This window comes from Xiphophorus couchianus, chromosome 19, assembly GCF_001444195.1.
Source record: "Xiphophorus couchianus chromosome 19, X_couchianus-1.0, whole genome shotgun sequence".
NCBI lineage: Eukaryota > Metazoa > Chordata > Actinopteri > Cyprinodontiformes > Poeciliidae > Xiphophorus > Xiphophorus couchianus.
In genome coordinates, this window is record NC_040246.1 from 17,624,072 (window position 1) to 17,646,498 (window position 22,427).

The window sequence follows — 22,427 nt, forward strand, 5'->3', positions numbered from 1 at the left end:
CAAAAATGGAGGGTTCTACCTTCTGGTAGGGAGGTCAATCTGTGCTTCAAATGAGTTCAGGTATATTGGTGTCATTAGTTGAAATAATGGTGGAAAGAAGAAAGATGTGAATAGACGGTTTTAGGCCTGTATTGCCATAACAAAATAATTGGTTTAATTTCTTGGGTTGAAGTATTGCTTCAATTTATTGGGATTCTTCAGATTTGTTGCAGGACTTACTGCAACTAAAGAGCCTTCCTGTCCACATCAACAAAATCTACAACTGTGGAGATTCTTTGATAATATAACAATTAATTTCCCTTTGACATTAAGTATTTTTCAGTTGAGTTTGAATTCAGTTAGGTTATGTTGATTTTTCAGCTTTTAAACAAAACATGTGGGCTTAATGAAAAGTCTATTTCACACCTGCTTTAAGGTTATTTTCCTAAATAATTTAAATCTACAAACTTTCCCCACACAATGAATCTGCTAAGAAATATAGGTATATAAGAAGTGTTTGTGTCTGCTTTCCTGTTTGGTTAGTTGGTGATATTTGAAGAAACAAGCTAGCTCAAAAATCTAGCTTAATGAGACATATGTAGTTGTTAGGATAGAGTCCATTTTATGCATGTAAATATTTGTTAGACCTAAATGGCCTGTAGCTGACAAATAAAAGAGTCACATTTGGGTGAGGCCATTTCAAAGCTAATAAGAGGACTCTCATTGAAATGTCTTGCTTATAATCAACCAGTATCATTGTAAAATAATTATTGACATTCACTTTCGCTTTTAATTTTTTTTCGTCTTTTATACCTGTATGAGGCTGTAAAAGGCATCTTGTGTTTTCCTAATAATTTTGTGATATCTTCAGTGTCATGGGCAGGAAAATGCTTGAAAATGCTTGAAAGGTTTTCATCTTTGCATAAATCCCACAACTAGAATCAATCCATTCTAGCTTACTCTGGGAGACTGACAAGGTTGGTTTCAAGAAAAAAGAAAGACCTCACATAAAAAAACTTCAATCTGGAGAGACTCAGACAGAAAAGAATAAACGATTAGGAAATTTATTGACAAAAAATGAATAACAGTTCTTTGGCGCTCGGGCCCCGGCTGGAGATTTGAGCAGTGAATTCCGGCGAATTCAGATGAGCCCTGATGGGCTGAATAGGGATACTCCCCCGGGGCCCGACACTGGTGGTGGAGGTTGGGAAAGATGACGTCTTGAAATGCTGGTGGAGAAGGGGAGGAGGTGGGTTGAGCAAAGCTGGAAAGCAACTGGCGGCGTGGGTGTGGAGCCTTTTAACAGAGCTTGATTGAAGATTGGAGAAGGCGGGTCGAGGTCCAGTGATGAAGATGACGCAGTAATTAGATGGAATGGGTGGAGCGGAAGTCTTCCAGCTTGAACTTGCGCCTAGGCTTCATTTCAATCTGGAGAGACTCAGACAGAAAAGAATAAACGATTAGGAAATTTATTGACAAAAAATGAATAACAGTTCTTTGGCGCTCGGGCCCCGGCTGGAGATTTGAGCAGTGAATTCCGGCGAATTCAGATGAGCCCATCAACGCTGAATAGGGATACTCCCCCCCAAAACTTCTGGGCAGATGCCGGGGCCGAGGCCAAGACTTTGCTACGAGAGGTGAAATGCAAATGGGAGAAATCGAGGTGACAGATGGCAGTGAAAACCTTGTGGGATGACGCTGCGCCATCTAATAGAAGAAGGCCGACTGAGGGGTTACTTACCTGGTGTGGAGTCGGGCTGGTAGATGAAGGCCAGCTGGGGTGTTATTGGCGTGACGCGAAGTTGGGCTGGTAGATGTAGGCCAGCTGAGGGGTTACTGTCATGATGCGGCGTTAGGCTGGGATGATGTGGAGCCGTGCAGGGGTATAAAGGTAGCTGGAGTTATGAATATGCTTAGAGTTGGGTAAAAGAATAGCTACGATTCTCATAAAGGAAAGAGAGAGAAAGAGACGCCGATGGATACGAGTTAGCAAAGACTTGTGAAAAAGCTAAGAGTGAGCTGATAGACATAGAATTTTAGCGAGGCCGCCCCAAAAGAAAAGAGAAAATGAACTAAGTGAAGTCGGTGAAAGAAAGCCGGTGGTAGTAATAGACTAGAGACAGGAAGAAAGACACCAGGAAACCGGGAGCTGAAGATCTAAGCGAAGCTGGGAGTAAACTCACCGGATAAAGTTGTTAGCTGGCAGGGACAAGAGGTGGGATTACTTGAAATGGAACCTGAAAGTGGCAGCACGGGAGGATGAGCGGGGCTTTTATGAGTTCAGGACTTGAGCTCTTAAATGGGGTGAACCATCCACCACCAGCGAGTTGCGAAGTGCTTACCTAGGCACTGAGAGACCGTTGAGCTGCGAGAACGGCTAAGAGGTCTGGACGAATGTAGGATGCGAAAGCTGAAGACGACCATCGGCCGAGTTGCTGGAGGGTTGACGTGGGAATACCCTGCGCGGCTGCGGATGTAGCCGCTCCTATTCTAAAGGAGTGGCCTGAGAATTGGCTACGAGGGAGGTTGGATGCGGCTAGAAGTAGCTTCAGGTGTTTTAGGAACCAGGCCGAGGACATGGGGAAACCTTCGGGGGTTAGGAACAGGGGTTCGGGGGAAAAACTCAATTTGTGTCTTAAGAGCGCGAATTTGAACATGGCTAAAAAAGGGCAGAACGGACCATCGGTACGAGCTATGACGATGGTGCATGCGCCTTTAGATTTAGTATGCTTGAGGGATAAGCTGTAATAATTAACGTGGAAACTGAGGTCAGAAACCGCTAGGTCTCTAGAAGGGATGAATGTGTTATTTGGGGACGTGAACTCGCCTAGACGAAGGAGCCCATAAAAAGCTAAAAGAAACGAACTCGAGAGGAGGCTCTGGAGATAAGGAGAGTAGGAACTGAGTCAAAGGGTATTGAGTAACTTAATGAGAATGGGAAGGGTGATAGGTTTTCTACTATCTGGGAGGGAAGGACGAACGTTAGAAATACTCTTTAACAGAAGCTTTATAACATTGTCACGAAAAAGGCTAACAGAAGAGGAAGACTGGGAAAGTTGGGAGAAAAAATTTATACCTGCGACGAGACTGCGGATATAAGAGGGCTTCAGATTAAGATGAACGAAGCAATGGGTAATGAAAGCGATGACTGAGCTAGCTTGAACGGGATAAAGTGGGGTCTTGTGAACAGAGCAGAAGTTTGCAAACTTGTGCCAGGCGAAGGTGTAAGATTTGAACGTAGAATGAGCGAGGCCATTTTTAATGTAAAAGTTAGCCAACTGGAGCAAGGGTAAAAGAGAAGGGGAGATTAATTCAGGATGATGTTTTCGAAGGAGGGAACAGGCGTCGGGAGGAGGTCGGCTGAAGGGCAGAGGCGACGAAAGGTCTGAAATTGAAGAGCATCGGCAATGGCGTTAGAATGACCTGGAATGTGACGCGCAGAGAGGATGAAATTGTTGATCACGGATTGCCATGTAATACGACGAAGAAAAGGCATAATAGACTTGGAAGAAGAGCGGCCTTTACTAATAGCTTCTACAACTGCGGCATTATCACAAAATGCTACAATGTGCTTGCGTTTCCACTGGCTTCCCCAGAGGCAGCATGCTGTAGCAATGGGGACTATTTCATAAAAAGCCGAAGATTTTGACCGAGGAACCGAAAGAGGCCATTTCTCAGCGAACCAGCTGCCCTGAAAAAAGCCCCCGTATCCTGCGGAAGGAGCAGCATCGGTGTAAAACTGGGCAGAATCAGCGGAGAGGATGACGTCATCATAGAAAAAAGAAATGCCGTTCCAGGAGTTAAGCAGAGAGGACCAAAAAACGAGATCAGAGCGGCAGCCGTCATCTAAAACGATTCGATCGAATAGAGAGGGAACTGAATTAGCGAGGTCGAGCAACCTGGAGATAAAAGAGCGACCTTGAGGGATTATGCGCATGGCGAAGTTAAGATGCCCGAGCAGCGAGAGAAGCTGGCGCTTGGAAAGAGTCGAGGATGAAAGATAAGCTTGGGAGATTTCACGAATGCGAGCTAATTTATCGGCTGGCAGCGAAGCTACCATTTTTACCGAGTCCAGAGTGATGCCGAGAAATTCAAATTTTTTCCGCGGACCAACAGTTTTCTCCTCGGAGAGGGGAACGCCGACGCGGAGAAAAAGGTCTTTCAATTTGCTGAGCGAATGGGGAAAAGGGTGGGGCGGATCTATAAGCAGAAAGTCATCAAGGAGGTGGAGCACGGAGGGAAGTTTGACAACATTTAGCAAAATCCAGCAGAGAGCTTCAGAAAATGAATTAAAGAGACTGGGGCTGCTCCTGCATCCAAAAGTCAGACGGACAAAGAAATAAAACTTTTCGTCCCATTTAGCACCCAGCAGGTGCCACTGAGAGGGATGCACGGGCAAGATCTTAAAAGCGTCAGTAATGTCGGCTTTGGCCAGCCACGCTCCTGGACCGGCTTTCTTTATTAACGCTATGGCATGATCTACTGTGGCATAAAAGAGTGAAAAGGGTGGCTTCGGGATAAGGCTATTAATGCTAGGGTGGGAACCAGAATGAGGCGCAGACAGATCAAGAATCAAACGTTTTTTCCCTGAATATTTGCGGATTGCGACTCCGAGGGGATTGACGCGAAAGAGGGAGAAGGGAGGGGAAACGCAGGGGCCGATGACGTAACCTTTAGACACCTCTTTCTGTAATAAGTGGGAGACGGCGCTCGGATCTAACAGCGCTGATTGGAGATTTGGAATGACTATAGAAGAAGCGGGGGGATGAGGTATACCTATGAAAAAACCCTGGGAGAGACCAGTGATTAGGAAATTAACGAATGATTGATCGGGATGATACTGTAAAAGAAAAGCCAATTCGGGAACTAGAATGGGAGTCGAAAGAAATTGGAAAACTAATTCCTGAAACCTCGACGGTTTCTGCTGGGAAAGGTGCGGCGGGGGCAGACGGACTTGGGATGAGCGTCCCTGCAGAAACTACAGATGTGAAGGAAAGCACATTTGGGAAATGAACAGACGCCTTCATTAAAGTTATTGCAGATAGGCATGTTATTATGAACCTGCACCTGTCTGCCGTGACGATCTTGCGACGGGATTTTGAGAAGAGATGGCGGAGAAGCCGCGGCGGGAGGACCTGGCTTAAACGGGAGAGATGGGCAGAAGGCGCTAAGATGGCCCGAAATGCCGCACAGGTGGCATGAAACAGCTTGGGTAAGCATGATGAGAATCTCCGTATCCAGAGTAGACCAGTTGAGATTCAGACCAGAGCGGAAGAGGACGGCGGCAGCTTTGGTAGCGAAAGCTTTGTGATATTGATAAAATAGAGATCGACCATATTGCAAATGAAGATCAGCGATCAATGCCAAATATGCATCCAAATCTATTCTGCGCTCAGGGTAAACTGAACAGATGACATCCCTAAAGACACTGAATGCGGCTAGGAACTGCCCGATAGACAAATCTTTCGCAAGGCGGGGATCCGAAGATTTAATGATGGCTGAAAATTGATCGGATGAAGCAATACTTTGGTCGACTACGGGAGAGGGAAGGAGAATGGAAGCTAAATTGATGTACTGTCCTTGCAGTATCTTTGAGCGCAGTCTGGGAGAGATGTTGGCGTGCAAAGGCGTATAAGCCGCACCTGTTAAGGGAAGGATATGGCCGAGGAAAAATCAGAGCGATTGAGAAAACAAGAGTAAAGTTTAGAAAAACGGACTTACCTGAAGGCGGCGCAGGCCGGGCGTTAGCGAGGGTGAACACCGTTGGAGGTGGCTGAAGAGAGGGAGGAGGGGCAACTGGAGCGGCAGAGAAAGGGATTGAGGACGCCACCGCAATGTTAGAAGCACCGTGTTGAAGCTGGTAGGACAGCACTGATAAGGAACGCTGAAGAGAATCCATGGATGCGACGAGAGAGGACGCAAGGACCTGGTCAGAAGAGGGGGGGAGGGGAGGCAGAGAGTGGGGACCTGAGGAGGGACCGGGGGCTTCTGGAGGTACGACGGGAGCGTTAGGAGGAGGATTAGGATTTGGCGGTGGAGCTGAAGGAGGCCCAGGTAAACAAGAGGACAACTGAGAGGAGGGGGGGCGGCCCTTGCGTCGCTTGGCTGGAGGAGCGACGGACTTGCAGGATCTTTTCCCGCTGACCGATGAAGGGGGAGCAGGGGGAGACGGAGGAATATAGGGCGGAGAGGTGTCGATGAACGGCATGAGGGCAGCGAGAGAGGCAACCTGCGGAGATTGAAGGCCAGCGGCGAGGGAGACGCCTTTGGATTTAAGGAAAGAAGCTGGGGAGAGGTGGTCCGGGCGCATGGCCAAACGAGAGCTGCGGCGGACGGGAGAGGAGGAGGGGGGAGCTGGATCCTCACGAGAGGCGACCGGAGAACCAGGAGGGATATCGGACTCGAAGTCAGACATGACGAACGCGTACCAACTTGAGCAAAGGGGAGGAGGTGGGTTGAGCAAAGCTGGAAAGCAACTGGCAGCGTGGGTGTGGAGCCTTTTAACAGAGCTTGATTGAAGATTGGAGAAGGCGGGTCGAGGTCCAGTGATGAAGATGACGCAGTAATTAGATGGAATGGGTGGAGCGGAAGTCTTCCAGCTTGAACTTGCGCCTAGGCTTCATTTGAATTTGGCCTCCTTCTCTCCATGCCAAGATGTCAAAAACAAACCAGGATGTTGGCAATCTTTGAAAGCCCTTGTGTTATAGATCCCAGATTGCCTTGCATGCACAAAACTTCTGTGGCCAAGCCTTATTGGTTTATAGCTGCATATTGGGGTGCTGGGTGCAGCATTGGGAAGGGTGGTAGTGGCATATCCATAAAGTAGAGCTATGAGTATTTAGAGATGAACTGGCTAAGGAGGCCTCCTGCCAAGCTTTTGCCCCCGTCATCCTCAGGCTGGACTAACAGTGGTCTAACTTATCTTTTACAACAACCCTGGCAGTGCAGCTGTTATGTTGTTGTGTCCTGTCACGCTGAAGACCCTTGCACACATAAAACAGTATGAACTGAACACAACACAGGAGATGAGCTCTGACCGGTAGAGAAAGATGAAATAGACTGCACCCAGACTCATAATGAGAATTGCTGGAAAAGTGACGGAAGAGGCAACTTTTAGACTGCAGGCTGATTGCGAACTCTGTCTGTAAAAGAAAAGTTCTGATTTAAGATTAACGGATAAAGATGCAGCAGAGGACTGAATACAGAGCAGTGTGACAACCAGTTTCTTCATTTGGGTTATTTATCGGTGAGACTCACAAATAAAAACACCAGATAAAAGCCTCAGGAATGATCAGTTCACAGTACACACTGAACAAACTCGCATACAGTTTGGTTTTAGTGAGACTGGTTCTTTCAGAGAGGGCCATGAGGCCACATGCAATGTTCTACAAAGGAAACTGATAGTTTGAAACATCAGTTCATTGACACAATCCAGGACAAATGGAAATGCACCTTGCTGGAATGGTATTGTTAGAAAAATTAATCTCCTGTTCGCGTCTGCTTTCAATTCTCCTGTTCTGCAGAAAAGAAAAGTAACCTCTGTCTCTGTCTCTGGCTGATTCTTTGCAGGTTAGGACAAAAATAAACCTATCAGGTATCATCCAGCATAAATGGTCATTTTGAAAGATATAGTTACATTCTGGTGAGACTTGGGAGATGTCCAGGGAAGTATTCAATCACATGTTTATGTGCTATATCATCAAGTTAATGTGACAGATGTTTAGAGTCTAGAGGAAGCAAAATCTGCAAGACACCCTATTTGGTCCTTAGCCAGAATGTATCAGCAGGCTGATTAATACCACACCAAGGGTGGTTTTCCAAATAAGCTGAAAGGAGTCCTTGAGATGAACTCCTTTCAGGCTGCAACTCCTAACAGATGGACTCAGGTAAAAACTCTTCGATGTGTGAATTTGTCCTTTCATCAGTCATTTAGTCGTTCCATTTGAAAAGAAAACAGTTTTTACAACTGAAAAAGCATGAAACTAGGTGACAAAATGAAAAGAAATGTTTGAATTCAAATTGGTTAGGGAGGTTCTTGCATAAAAAGAGAGTTATTTAACAGGCCGCTTTGCTTTGACGTATTCTAGTTTAAGTTTATTTTGCACACTCGTTGATTTTTGCGAAACAAAGTTTCTAAAGTCATCTGCAGCATCATTATTCACCGTTAAATTTGGAGCCTTTGTGCTGCATTTATCAGATTGTGTGGTAATGAAGGGTTAAATTCTCTCACATAAGGCACAAAGCTGCTGAATCGCCCAATCAGCCTCAGGATAATTTTATTCACAATTTACATTCTAGGCAGCATCTGTGTTTCTCTAATTTCACTGTTGAACGACCTGCCGATAGTAACCCATTTATTTCTGGGCACAGCTGAGTTGCAGCTTTTCTTTCACCAGAATACTGGAAACTGTTTAATGAACATCTCAAAGTGGTTTTCCTTACAATCTTCAGATGACTGGGATGTGTTTGTGTTGGATAAAAGTTGATAAAATGAAACTTAGAATTGCAGTTCAGGTAAAATGAAGAAAACTGGTTCCAACTAATCCCACTCTTAGTTTCACCTCTCCGATGTTTACAACAGTTTTATCATACATAGTCGAACTCTAAATGACATTCAACAGGCAATGCCAGAATAAAACTATCAGGAAAACTATTTGTTGGGCGGGTTGGTCAGTCAGTCTTCTCTCCAGGCCGAGCAAAAGGGGAAAGTGGCTGATTTCTCATTTAAGTTTCGGTCAATTGCTGATTTCCCACAATTAAGGAAATCAAGGCTGATTTATTGGTGCAGTCCTAATGAATACCAATTGATTAATTTACAGACACAATATTTTATCAAGCTAGAGAGAAATGGGTTTGTATGGGAACAACTGGCAATAGGGCTAATTCCTAGTCATTCCGCCTGCACTAAATTAAAATGATTCATAAATTATAATGCCATTCGCAGACCACACCACATACTTGAAACAAGTTTATTTCAAAGAGAATCACCAAAACAAGAAATCACGGATTCTTTCATCTCTGGTTTATGCTCTGTTGGCTTACAGACAGCTAAAGTAAGCAAATAATCATATCATTTGAACAACATGCAAAGTTTTACTTTCGGGTAAGCAATGAACTTCTCCTGTATTGGTCCTTCTATTTTTGTTCCTTTTAAGATAAAGTTGGTTTCGGGTTAGTTTCTGGTCTATAAATCACAAGTGTCCATTATAGCTGCCAGACAGGTATTTGTGGGGTTTTTTTATTACATTATTTTCTTATATTTTGTGTAGAAGTTCCTTATTTTATTCTCCTGGTAAACTTTAATCTATGTTTCTTGAAGTTGCTCTCCAGGTAATAACAGCAATATTAAACTAATGAGCTCTGAGCAACAGCAGGAAAAACAGCAGCTCGGTTTGGATTCATTCAGTTAAACACCGGAGTAATTTGCAAACGTAAGTCGCGCTGCCGGGCCGGTTCATCCTTGGATGATGAATGAGGTGACACAGCAACAGAGAAGATAAAGAGTGGAGCTGCAGGGGCAGATGGCTAACATGTCCTTGTAACACTGGAGAAAACACCGGTATTGTCTCATAAACGCTGTCTTGTTTCAATCAGCTCACACGTGCATCACAATGTGGAGACATTAGGCTTCAGTTTGATATCAGCCACCAGCACTAACAAAAGAATCATCTGGACATGCAGCTACTGAAGGCCAACAGCTCTATTTGAGCTGACATAACATTTGTGGAACTTTGTGATGAAGCTGTTTGGTTACACAGGAGATCCACTTTGATCCGACACCTGAGATGACAAAACGTCAACTTGTTTCTTATTGGAAACCATCAGTGGGGAAAACTTTCTGGCAGTAGCATCTCGTTCTAATGGTGCTGATCATCCCTGTCGGTGTTGAAAGTGACAACAGACGTGGACAGCAGCAGTTCCTGTGGCTCATTAAAAGTAAGCGCCTGAGCAGCTCCAGGACAGAGCTGATTGGAAGAGGACAGGGGATGTAACTGAAGAAACAGACTGTTTCTGCCGTCAACAGAGTTAGATGTCCTGCAGCTAAATGTGTCATGTAGTACCAGGAGTTGCTTTCTTCGCATGGTTTACACAACTCTGATAGGCGTCATATATTCCACTATAATAATTACTCAGAAAAAAACGACAGGGAGGATGTCTATTAACACTCTGATAGAAATTGATCCAACTAACTCTCAACCAATCATAATGTGGCTTTTGTCGCCTCACTTCCTAACAAAGAGTTTAGTCTTTGACTGAATCACAAGATGGCAGCCACAGAAGACTCACCCACATGGTAACAAACATTTCAGAAGTGCATTGACACTCAGACTGTTCACATTTAAACACTCTGGAACTGAAATAGAACGACTCAGTCCTTAGTTCTTAGTGCTATCTATAATGGTTTATGGGTTTATGTATACTCAGAAAAATTTATGTTTTTTACTTGACTGCATATCTGAAAACACATCTAAAAGAGAAATAAAAAAGTGCATTTTTTGTATTACAGGATGACTAAACAAAAAAAAATCACAGGGAGGCTACAGAGCTCAAGCATGAATAAGCTAAAGTCTAATTTTTACCTGCATATTAAATTCCAAAAAATCTTTCCTTCCCTCGGCTGAAACAGCTTTTCTCGAGCGTTTTGCATGTGATTACAGTGTTCACTGCCTCCTAACCTTTACCGGTCTTCCATGTGATGCAGCGAGAGCCTTAAATCTTGGCTGACTAACAGACCTTGCAGCTGGAACACAGTGAGGCGTTTCAAAAAGATGATTATCAAAGACTCCATCTGACCCATAATGGATGGATGCCAACGTGCTGCCCTTTACTCTCATTATGAGCCACGTTGGATGTCAATAAACCCTGAAAATCACTCTCCATCCATCATCAGCTGGAGGTTAGTGCGCACGCTGCACGGATGAGATGCAGCTTTTGCTCACGCGTTATATTTGGCTGTGACCTCCTTCAACCCCAGAAAAGATGAGCAATCAGAGCTGACGTGACATTTGATGAGGTGAGGCTGAGGAGTCCCTTCAGGTAGACAGATGGATGTCATGCTCTGGCCTGGAGGAGAAATCTGGTGCTTGAAGTTTTGCTTTGGAACATTTTGGCTCCAGCTGAAAGATGCAAAGCTCTTTTCATTGACCCTGTTTTGAAAAGTTATGAGGTTAAGAACACACAGTTGGACTGTGGCTTTGACGGCTTGCTTTGTTCCTTCAGGGATGGAGGAACAGATGTAGGTACTAAGTGTGTTCACTCCACCAAACCAATGCCTATTAAGTTCTTGTCATAATTAAGAGCAGCCAGTAAATTACCTTCTTCCACAATAACTTATAGTTAAACTTGTTGATTTTATGTTACTTAAATGCTTTGTTGCAATGCTTTGTGGACTGTTAGAGCATTTAAAAAAAAAAAAAAAACTTACCTCCTCAGTTAGCTAGCATAAAAGGCATTTTCTTAAAAGCACTCCTCTCCAAATTACTCCAACACCACTTTTGTAAACAACTGGACCAAAGTCTAAGTCACTCAGCTACATCACTACAGTGTCAAGATTTAAGAGAAGACCCAACTCCCTCAGATGTCTTCATTGAGCTCTGACTTTTTGAAAAGTTGTAAAGTTAAAAGCCTGGTTGGTGCCAGAAAATCACCCAATTTTATGAAATTACCAATTCACCTGAGAACAGTGGTCAAATATTCATCCAAACTTATCCAAGAAGTTTAATGTGTCCAAAAAAGTAAGTTGAGCTTCCAGAGGAACACAGAAAAAGTATTAAGGCTATATTTAAGTATTTAAGGTTTTATGCGCAATTCTTAAATGTTTTGGATTACAGAAAGCCCAAAATAAATATCAGACTTGTGCTTCCAGTTGTTTTACAATAACTCCACCTCAAACCATCGATGAAACAAAATTATTACCCTATATGAGTGGGTAAAATCTTTTGACTGGAAGTGTATGTGTGTGTATGATGTTGCAGCCATTTCTGCTGGGTCACAACACAGTGAAAGATTTATTTAAAAGATGTGATTTATTCCAAGCTCATGTATTCTCGATTGTTTTCTAACAAACTTAAAGGGTCTTCCTTTGTTGTAAATGTTTTAAATTCCCCAACATTTGCTGGTAAACCACGACCATCCACTGAGAGTAAAGCCAAGGACGATAAGACTCATTATTTTTACGGACACATTCTGATGCAAAACAGCATGTGCAACATTAGGGAGTAAAATGTCAGGCCTGTCATAACGTCGTGCCGCACAAGCGTATCTCTCAGCCAAATGCCACACCGAGACTCTGCATACAAAGAATCCTGCCAAAACCGCTTTTAGCGTCGTCATGAATGAACAACATAAACTGCTTCAGAAGATGATTCTGTGTGTGTTTGTACATCCGCGGTGAGTTTCTGCATGTGTAACAGCAAATGAGGCAGAAATAGTTAAGAGTAGAGCTCCAGTTTTGCGGCAGCAACGGTCGGCTGTTATTAATGACTCATTCCCAGTGGCCCCGAGGCCCTGGGTGTGCAGGCTGCTCAGAGATCACCTCAACCTCCCATAACTCTGTTTGGTCAGGAGAGAAATTATCAGCGGGACAGAGAGAGGAATATGGAACAAAGTCTGCAGAGTGAAGAGATGTATCCTCATTAAATTACTGCTAATGAACAGTTAGTGATTATTATTAGAGTAATTACTTGGACTTCATTCTGCACAGGGGACAGCGGTGTTTATACTCTAGTTTACAAAACACAAGTGGCGTACCATCTGGGGCACCCAGCTAGCTTTACATTATCATAAAGAAGATTCTCTGTTATACAGCAGTACAAAATAAGTTAGTCGAAACATTTCTAATGTACTTTTCTCTTTGGAAAAAAAAAATGCCAATCATACTTTGAACTACAGAAAGCTATATGTTCAGATAAAAAATTTGACAAGCAAACCACTTGCAGTGATGAATAGTACTCTGGGTGAACTAAAGCTTTAACAGCATTAACTGTCGTTTCTCTGACTTTCAGTCTTTGTGGAAGAATTTTGAGCTCCTCATTTTTGCAAAGCTGCTTCAGTTTTTTTGATGTTTTTGTTCAGCATTTCAAATAGGTCAGGATTTTGACTTTGTGTGGACTATTTTAATAGTTTGATCCTGCTTGTTTTTTTGGTCAATATTTTAAGAAAGGTTTTTCTACTTTTTGGGTTAGTTTTCATTTTGATAATCTGGTTTGAGAAAATGTCAGCTGTCACACAAATGGCCTCAGAATACTTTGATACAAAGAGTAACTTTTTTTTCTTTGCGCACAGTCTGACTTTGGGGTGAATTTGTTGGTGCATCAATTCCTCTGAAGATTAGCAGCTGTTCCTTACATCCTGTGGAATAAAATAATTATTCACAATGTGTTTACTTTTATTAGAAGTTTATTTAATATTAATTTTACAATGTTTAATCAGTTTATTATGTCTTACTCAGGCTTACAGGGTCATTGTTTCTCTTCTGGCCTTCACAGTTTGCCTCAGTGTGTCAGAAACTTAGCAACAGGCGATAAGTAAATAGTTGTCATACCTTGCAGAGTGACAGACCAGACCGACGGCTGAGCGATTATTATTAGGCACAGAATATTCTGTCTGAAACCCATTTTTAACTGAAGGTTGCATTTTTCTCTGTGTGTGTATTAATCTGATAAGCTCCTTGGGAATGTTGGTGATGACACTCTGTCTGTGGGAGAAGGACAGTATGCAGTATATATAGAGAGGTGATTCCTTTGTCTAGTTAGATCTCGTCTGAGTTCTCCATCTGTGCAGATGTGAAATAAAGCTGTGTTTTGTTCTTTCTCTTTAACAAGGTTTGGACTTTGTTAATTCTTCTCGCTCCACAATCCCCAAAAATTCTGGTAATGGTCCAATAACCGTACAGAATTGTGGGCTGTAGCAGTTTCTTTTCTAAGGTTTTGCTGATGTCTTTCCATCCTGGCATTGAGTTACAACACATACAAGCTCCAAACAGCAATCTCCCCACTTTTACAGTGATCCTCACAGTGAAAGCAAGATGAATCAATCATGTTTTTTTATCAGAAACATCTGGTTGATGCTTTCCTTTTAAAATTGTATTGAAACAGCAAGGATGCATCTAGTTTATTCAACACTCATGCAAACCAAATAAATATAAGGTCTCAGCTCTCATGTCTGTTTTATGTAGTCAAAGGCTTTCTGCCACGCTGATATTTCTAGTTCAAATTAGGGAGCCCTTTTTTTAAATCAAATTATATAAATAATTTAAAGAAACTACTGTTGATTGTGCTTGGATTAGAGCACTGTAGTTTGGCTGTAGTTTGACACCGGTGAATTAGAATATTATTTTAAAAGTTTATTATTTCAGTAACTCAATTCACTGAGACACATTATATACATTATATAGATTAAGTAAGCCCAGACTGGTGTTTTCAAACCTTTATTTCTCTTAATTATGAGGAGCTTTTGCTTTCAGATAATGAAAATGCTACATTTAAGATTAGAACAATAGATCAAATCTATAAGAAATATGTTTAATACAGAAATTTATCCCTAATAAAAAAGCACATTAAATACCTGCTTATTGTTTTTTTTCAAGATACTTTTAAACTGACAAACGAGCCTCATCTGAATAATAATAATATTAATTTATTGAATACGACTGCTCTTCCTAAGCTAATGACTCAATGGCTCATCTATTCATCAAGAGAAGCTGCCTTGGGAAATTAACAAGAAATGAACAACTTGCCTCCAAACATGCCTGTCTTAGATTTCAACAGTCTATCCTTCTTTAAGTCCCACCTAAGCCATACTAACCTCGATATTTTCCTTCCAGATCACATTAGCAAACCACTGGAACACCCGACTCAAGCCATTTTTCTTCTTTAAATAAACTATATCCATTGATATGTATAATTAATGACGGAATAAGATGGAAAAGTCTGTTTCGGCTTCATGATTATCACTCATCTCATTGTGGGCTCAAACTAACTGAAGGAAATTGATTTCCTTTAAAGGGTTTTAATGGTAATAGTATTGCTTTAGCTAAAGTCCCAAAGCTGTCAGATTGACACACACCTCTTAAATATTCGGGATTGACATCTAGATGAGTCTGTAAGCACTTGGAGGACGCGCTGTCAGAAGATGATTGTTCTGCATAAGACCCTGTCATTGATGTGATCTTCATCAACGTTCTGTATGCACTGTGTGCCGTAAGCAAATCCTAGACAGGCAAATCCTCTGAATGGTGATGGAGTCCTCTTATTCACACAATTTTCATCTAACACCTCTGAGGTGGATGAATGAAAAGCAGAATTAAACGTATATACATATCTCACACATCAAAGGTACTTCTGCCGTATTCATTTTTGCTGGGTGACCTTTAATGCGGAGTGGAAGCCTCAACTGCATTTACACCGAGTGCAAAACTTCGAAATGGGTCAGGAAAATTGGATCGGAGCAAAGCTATGCATGGAAATATAGGAAGTGATTTGTATTCATGAGATTGCAGAAAGTTTGTTTGAACCTTGTGGAGGAAAACTGCAGCCAAGCAAAATTCCTGCCACACCTTTCATGAACAAGAGGGAAAATGTATCTTCATTGTAAGAAATTGGTTGTTTTCCATGTTTTTCATATTTATGATCTAATCCAAACCAACACATTGAGGACAATCGGACTTATAGTGAATATAATTACTTTTCTAATAAATTTGATTTGTGAGTTTCCTGTTTTTTTCTGGTGATGTGTTAAAGAACTCTAAACAGTATGGCATTCAGAATAATCAAATTATAGGAAGAGTCTAAATGAAAGGCAACAAAGCAGCTATAAGAACAACCTTATGCTGAGATTAATTTGCAGCAGACTTTATTACACTGTGTGATCCTCTTAAATTAAGATGAATTAAAGGGCAGCTGGAGCCATAAGATTTAATTAAGATTCAGCGTTCACCTTCTGCTGAGCTACGTTTGCTACTTCATTTAAATTAGAACGTGGACCTGGCTGGTGGACTGTGAGCAGTACAGTATACTGATATCCTTGCTTTGCCCTCAATAGCAAATGTATCGTTAGAGAGTGGAAACAGGTTATGAAAGAATAACTTCTCAGTGTTAGGATTCCTTGACAAAACAATTTTTATGTTAGAGACATAAAAATTCATATATGATCTGAACCAGTTTGCCCACATACACCTGTCCCACACATGAATATGTTTGTTCATGCAATAAGTGATTAAAAAATATCCTGTGCCAAGAGCATAATCCTCTAATACAGCCGTGTTCTTTGTCTTTTTCGTCAGTAGTAGCATTAGGTTGTTGATCACTTGACTAGTGTGCTGCAAAAAGTGTTTTCATTTCAGTACTGCAAACACCTGAATTCGATTCAGCCACAAAACCACCTCATCCTAGAGCAAATACTTTTTTATCAAAAAAGCTTCAAAATTTCAAAATTGGAATGTTTCCGTTAAGCAAATTCATTTTTTTCATTTCCAATTTGCGCGATGATTTGGTTAATGGAAAGGCAGCTCCTGATGACAGTGAGCAAAATGGAGCATAGCAAACAATCAAACTTTTATAAATATGCAGATGTGACTCGGGACCTCAGCATTTTTTCCCATCAAAATGGGTTCAGTATTGCTTTTAACTAATTCCATAAAGAAAATGAAGTGAGTGTGGTTTTCCACACGCATGGAACCAACCTGGAGCCATCTCATTTTGTTACTGTAAACATCGTATTCTGTAAATGTTTGATCCTCTCTGTGTTTACAGAGTAGGGAGATGGTTTAGCCACACGAATTACATTATTTGTCTGGTTATCCCCACAGACAGATGCCTTAATGTCATCAGTCTAATTTATTAATGCTGTTTTAAACAACAAGTGACATTTGTGAACCTTTCATGTTCCCACAGATGATTTCTGATTGATAGCATCTGCACTATTTAACACAGCATTTACAGAAGGATTTATTATGGGGTGTTCAGCAGAAACAATTCCAAACACAGTGCATTAGCTTTGAAAATCATGTTTCATGGGTCTAATTTAGAGTAATGAAGTAGATTTTGTGGAACACCAAGACATCTGATTTTTTTTTTATATGTTTGTCAGATATGATGCACTCGTGTTCTGGATAATTAATTTATACAAGAGTCAGTGGTGTGGTATTCACAGTGTTCTGCTGCATCATGACTGGGTTACTTTTCTATTACATCAATATATGCAAAGGTATATGAGCACAACTAAATGGATATATAGTTTTTAGGTGTGATATATGAATCTCATTTGCATCTGCTTTGTAGCAGTGGGACAAATGTATCGTAACTGGCATGTGAGAGCAGCCATGGAGAAAAACAATGGAGTTTTTCAAGATGTCTAAAAAAATTCAGCTTAATACCAAAAAGCTATTTAGTTATTCATTAGCTTTTAGTAATTTTAGTTTTGAGTTTATTTTCAGTTTCTCTTTGCTCAGAACTGAACCTTACCTCAGCTGCTCTGTGTTCGTTTAGTTGTCCTCACCTGGTTTCTTTGTCACAATCACATCTCCACTGTTCTCTCCTTCTTTCTATCACAGCTAGATTCTACTGTTGCTGCAAACTCCGTGCAGAAAGACCCCGGGCCGGGAATCGAACCCAGGACCTTCTTGCTGCAAGGCAACAGTACTACCAACTGCGCCACTGTGCAGCAAAATCACCCTAGCACTTTAGAAATGACAATTTTGATTTTGAAATGCTTTTTCCAGTTTGTTCGGCATCACATTTTTACGGCTTCAAGTATTTAGCCTTTTTGCAACAAACTATTTGGATCAAAATGTTATAAAACATAGTTTATAGCCAGATGTACTGATAGTAACGTAGGTGCTTCATTTCATGATTCAAGAGTAATGTAACTTTTTTTCTGGCATGTAAGTATGTATTTGACTTTTAACAATAAGCATAAGCCATAATGATGAGTAATTAATGCACTGAAGGTGTTGCTTAGAACCACAACTGGTGACCTTAGTACTTTAATTTGTGTGTGAACTTTGAAAACTGTTTTTACTAACACTTTCAACACTTTTTCTTGCAAGGCAAAGTTCATAAAAGCTTAGCTTGTGACATGTTATTGGTGAAGTTTGATAATTGTTTGTGTAAAGTTTTGTAAAGTCCACAAAGTGGATGTGGGGCAGATTTTTTTTTTATTTATTTAATTGGATGTGTGTCATTAAAGGATTCATCAGCAGTAGCTGAAAATGCATGAAGCCATTTTCTGAGCTGACAGATGCCCTTTGGTTAAGTGACTTTCCCTGCCGAGCGCGCCTCGTGCAGCATCTATCAGGCAGCTTTGAAACATCGATAAAATGAGGGCCGCCTGCAAATGAACACATTTAGCACTTCACTCGCCTGCCTTACCTTTGCAGGACTGGGCTCGGGGGAACAGGAAGTGGGGTGGGGAGTGGCGCTCTTTGAAGGCTGCTCTGATTGAAATAACAAAAGACTTTGGGCCTGTTTGCTGCATGTGGTGGCCAGCACTTTAAAGCCTGGGAGCAGTGGAGGCGCATTGAGCGCCTCTGCATGAGCCGACCGACAGGCCTTCATTCTGCTCACGTCTGACGCTCTGGATGTGGGAAAATTTCAATTACACTGCCTTTTATTCCAGGAGGAACCGTCGCAGACTCAGGTCACGGTCTCATCAAACTCTTTGGTTTCATCAGTACACTTGATACTCTGTTTGTTCCATATTTATTGTTTCACTGCATGCAAAGTTAGGAGGAAAATTAGGTTCATCAAGATAATTTAATAGGATTAGACTTGAAGGTCTAGGCATTTAGGATGCAACTGTTGCTGTGCAAGAGATTAATAAACTAATTAGGATTTTTCTTTTCCAGATAAACATCTTGATCAGGTTTTAAGCCTTCTCTGTGGCAGAATTTTTTGCATTGTTCAGATTTTTTTTTCTAATTGACATCACATATATAATTCTGACATTCATACTTTTTATAGGAAAACCTTTTCACTTCACGTCTAGGTAAGAATGTAAAATCTCGAGTACAGGCGAAGGATTATAATGTTGATTTCTACAGATTTTAGCAAACATTAGATAGCAAAAAGTCACGGCCAACAAAAAACCTGTACCACTTTCGCTTCTATTTTTGATGGACATTGATGACTGCAGACTGGAAATAACTAAGAAAGGTTGCAGTTTTGGACATATTTTGTCAACTATGGTCTAGTTCTTGTCTAACCTGCTCAAATCCTTGTAGTGGCCCATTCTGTTTCTAAGACATTACTTTTGACAATGTCCAGCCATCATTTTGTGACCTTAAGCTCAAGGTCAATTGGGTTATTCAGCAGGACAATTCTCTGGAACACACTATTTGATTTTTGAATGGCTCAGAAAGCAAGTGGAGGGTTCTGAAATCACTTTCTTGAGTTTTAATACAATTTTAATTTACTTAGAATTCTGTGGAATTATTTGAAAACATCATTGTACTAGAATATGTTTAAACATCTGAAACATTAGAGTGATAGAAAAATAAAAAGAAGAAATATATAGGCAGGCAAACACAATTCCCTGGTACTGTAGCTCTTATCGGGGCAAGCCTGAACATCTCTGCATGTGGATTGGCTTTTTGTATCTTTTTCATGGTCAGCTCACATAGATTTTCTGCATCAAGGAGTGATTCTTTGAATCCCTCCACTGAGGGACCAAGCAAAAAGCAATGCTTGTCCCAATTGATGTTGAAACTCCAACCATTCCGCAGAGAATAAGACCACATACAAATAAAATGTGGAATACTTTGTTTGCTACAAGAAAAGAAAAGGAATCCAAGGACAGGCCTCCACCAGGGTTGGATCTGGCCCTGGATCCTTCTTGTGGTGTTCATGGACATAATTTCAAAGCTTATGTCTTAATCCATATGATTAATTCAAATTAATTTAAGGTCAATGTGGTTTTTCTATCCAGAGGCATTGGTGATAAACCATAAAATCAAGGATTTTATCAAGCAGTCATTGCAATGCATTCTATATTCCACAAAGACAAGGTAGAGCTCAGATGTGGCCTCTCACCTTCAAAACTAATTCCTCTGCTGTCACGTTTGTTTATTATCCTCCTCCATATTGGAGAGGTCAGTGCACAGGTCACCATTACTGACCCGCTGGTGCAGAGGCAGCGCTCTTGACCGTCAGGTGTCTCTCCCAGGTCAGTCAGCCAATTAGAGAGTTCATGAGCATGCAAATACAGCAGCATTCATTAACACAACACTTCAGTTTAACAGAGCCAATACAACTGGAACCTTATCTGAAAACCAGAAATCATTTTGTTTGCTCTCCTGCAACATGTCCTCATTATGCCTTTTTAATTGGTGTAAGTTTGTTGTACGATCTGATATTGTCAGAGTTCAGTCGGTTTTAGCGCAAACGTTTCATCCACGGCTTCTGTCTTCATTAGCTTGTTGGCATGTGTTTACACACTTCTTCAGCAAAGTGCATACATTTCACTGGAGGCAGAACAGCAACTGGGTCAGAACACGGTGTCCAATTAAAAAGTGGAGTTTGTTATTCCAGGTTACGCAGCATCAGAGACTCTTCTTTTTAATTTAACTTCTTCTTTTTTAAATATCGGACTATCCCCTGGGGAGCACAGAGAACTCCTTTGACAAAGTCAGTGTTGGTCTGCTTTTTATTGTGGGGATCATTGAACTGGTGACAGACCAACTGGACCATGACAGTTTAACACCAGTTCTTATTTTTTGCTTGCTTTCTTTCAAATAGGCCAGAATTTCTGGTTTTCTTTTTAACCCTTGTAATGTCTGATAAAGTTAAACATATCTTTAGCATTACCGGGTCAAAATTTACTTGCGATTTTACTCAGCCAAAAATCTGAACCAGCACCAGCATGAAAACAGAAGAGAGCTTTGATACATAAAAATACAACACAAAATAGTTTGACCTGGGCCTCGTACTGGGAAGGAGAGGAAGAAGCCTTCCTACAAACAAAATGACATAATTTTCTTCACACTACCAGGTGAATGAAAACCAATTTTGACGCTTCAGATCTGCATGTCTGCAGTTCAGTCATCTCTACTTCAACTGAATCACTAGCACAGTTAAATCACAAAGTACTATCACCTCCTAACACGACCTAGACATTGACAGATGTCATCTTGTCCAGTTTTCATCAGCCTTTATTAGCCATTCACTTTGTTGTTTATTCCTGGGTTTTGTAGGTAGCCAGGAAAACCTTAGGTTGAGTTTTAGTGGTATACGTATTCACCTATCAATCAAGTGGAATACAGTGCTGGGGGGAGTAATATTTTATTCAAAATGTTGGGGAGGTGGGGCAAATCAAATATTTTTCAAATGTGAAGAGGGCAAATCATCATCCTTCCCCTTAAAAATGTAACCAAGTTCCTGCACACAGCATTAAACTGTTGTCACTTATTTGTCGACAGTCTGTCTTTTGGTTACAACATTTTAATGTATAATGAAATGGTAAAAAAAAAAAAATCAGAAGTAGGGTAGCTTTAATTTAAAAAAGAGGGTCTGCCAGTTTCTGTCATTTGTTGAGCTGTATCTTTCTTTGCTGACTTGCCCATTTTCAATAATTTATGACTGACCTGAAGCATTTACACAGAGGAGGACAGGGAATTAGTTGCACCATCTTAACATGGTAAACACTACTGGTACTTGTTAAAAAATAAGAACATTCACATATAGCTCTAGTCAGTTTGCTTCTTGGACAGAAAAACCAGAACACACTAATAGAGACAGAAATTTCACTGAAAGTTAGCTGTTAACACATGATCAACCTGATCAATTACATCGTTCAGAACTGCTCTCTTAATGTGTCTGGTTATATGTTTTTACATGGAGTCCTCTGTACTGCTGAAATTGAAAGTTCGAATTTTATTTGACAAGGATTGTTTCACACTGAATTGTGGCTCCAGTTTATTGATCTCACAGAATCTCCTTACTGTGAGATCAAGAGCCAAAGATTAAAGCTCACTTGCAATGTAAAGGAGGAAACAAAGAAAGAAGCAGCCAAGAAAATCAGGTCAAGTGTATTACAGTCAGATCAGAAATAGGCCTGTTGCAATAAACAATAAAATCAATAATAATAATAATAATAATAATAATAATAATAATAATAATAATACAATCAATTAATCAAACGATAAATTAAAACTATCAACCTCATTTTAATTATCGACTTTACCATTTCTTCTGGCCTTTTTCTTCAGGTCTTCAAACAATATTATCGATTATCTCAATAATTTTTGAGGCAATTAATCACTCAGCAAAATTTGTTATCATGACAGGACCAATCAGAAATGGGAAATTAGGGCTGACCTGAAGAGGAGGCTCCAGTTTCCAGATATTTAAGGCCTGATGCAGTTCTGTTCTCCACAGATGTAAGGAAGATTATTGCACTTAAGCCTATAGTGCCTTCAGAAGATAGATGCAAGAAAGCTTTTAGAAGAAAAGATT

General features: G+C 40.9%; 1 protein-coding gene across 4 annotated transcripts; it reads right to left on the bottom strand.

Moving 5' to 3' along the window:
• Positions 1 to 1,144: 1,144 nt before the first annotated feature.
• On the bottom strand, positions 1,145 to 6,597 carry LOC114133800 (vegetative cell wall protein gp1-like). Of its 4 annotated transcripts, XR_003593274.1 has the most exons (4): positions 2,322 to 2,488; positions 2,163 to 2,216; positions 1,721 to 1,836; positions 1,145 to 1,407 (listed from the first exon to the last, which is right to left on the bottom strand). XR_003593274.1 is itself a non-coding variant. In XM_027999886.1 (3 exons), the coding sequence occupies exons 1-2, from the start codon at positions 6,392 to 6,394 to the stop codon at positions 1,832 to 1,834; spliced, it is 699 nt and encodes a 232-aa protein (XP_027855687.1). In that variant the 5' UTR covers positions 6,395 to 6,432; the 3' UTR covers positions 1,145 to 1,407; positions 1,721 to 1,831. The 4 variants fall into 4 exon arrangements, 3 of the variants coding, with proteins under 3 accessions (XP_027855687.1, XP_027855688.1, XP_027855686.1); XM_027999886.1 differs by lacking the exons at positions 2,163 to 2,216; positions 2,322 to 2,488 and adding an exon at positions 5,701 to 6,432; XM_027999887.1 differs by lacking the exons at positions 2,163 to 2,216; positions 2,322 to 2,488 and adding an exon at positions 5,701 to 6,432 and having other exon boundaries at positions 1,145 to 1,416.
• Between the last annotated feature and the right edge of the window lie 15,830 nt (positions 6,598 to 22,427).

What these genes read in the sequence shown, in the direction of transcription:
- LOC114133800 (XM_027999885.1), bottom strand. Translation starts at nt 6,394, where the DNA reads ATGTCTGACTTCGAGTCCGATATCCCTCCTGGTTCTCCGGTCGCCTCT. An exon ending in CCGGCCTGCGCCGCCTTCAG is followed by an intron (nt 5,622 to 5,700) that starts GTAAGTCCGTTT and finishes TTCCCTTAACAG; the next exon opens with GTGCGGCTTATACGCCTTTG.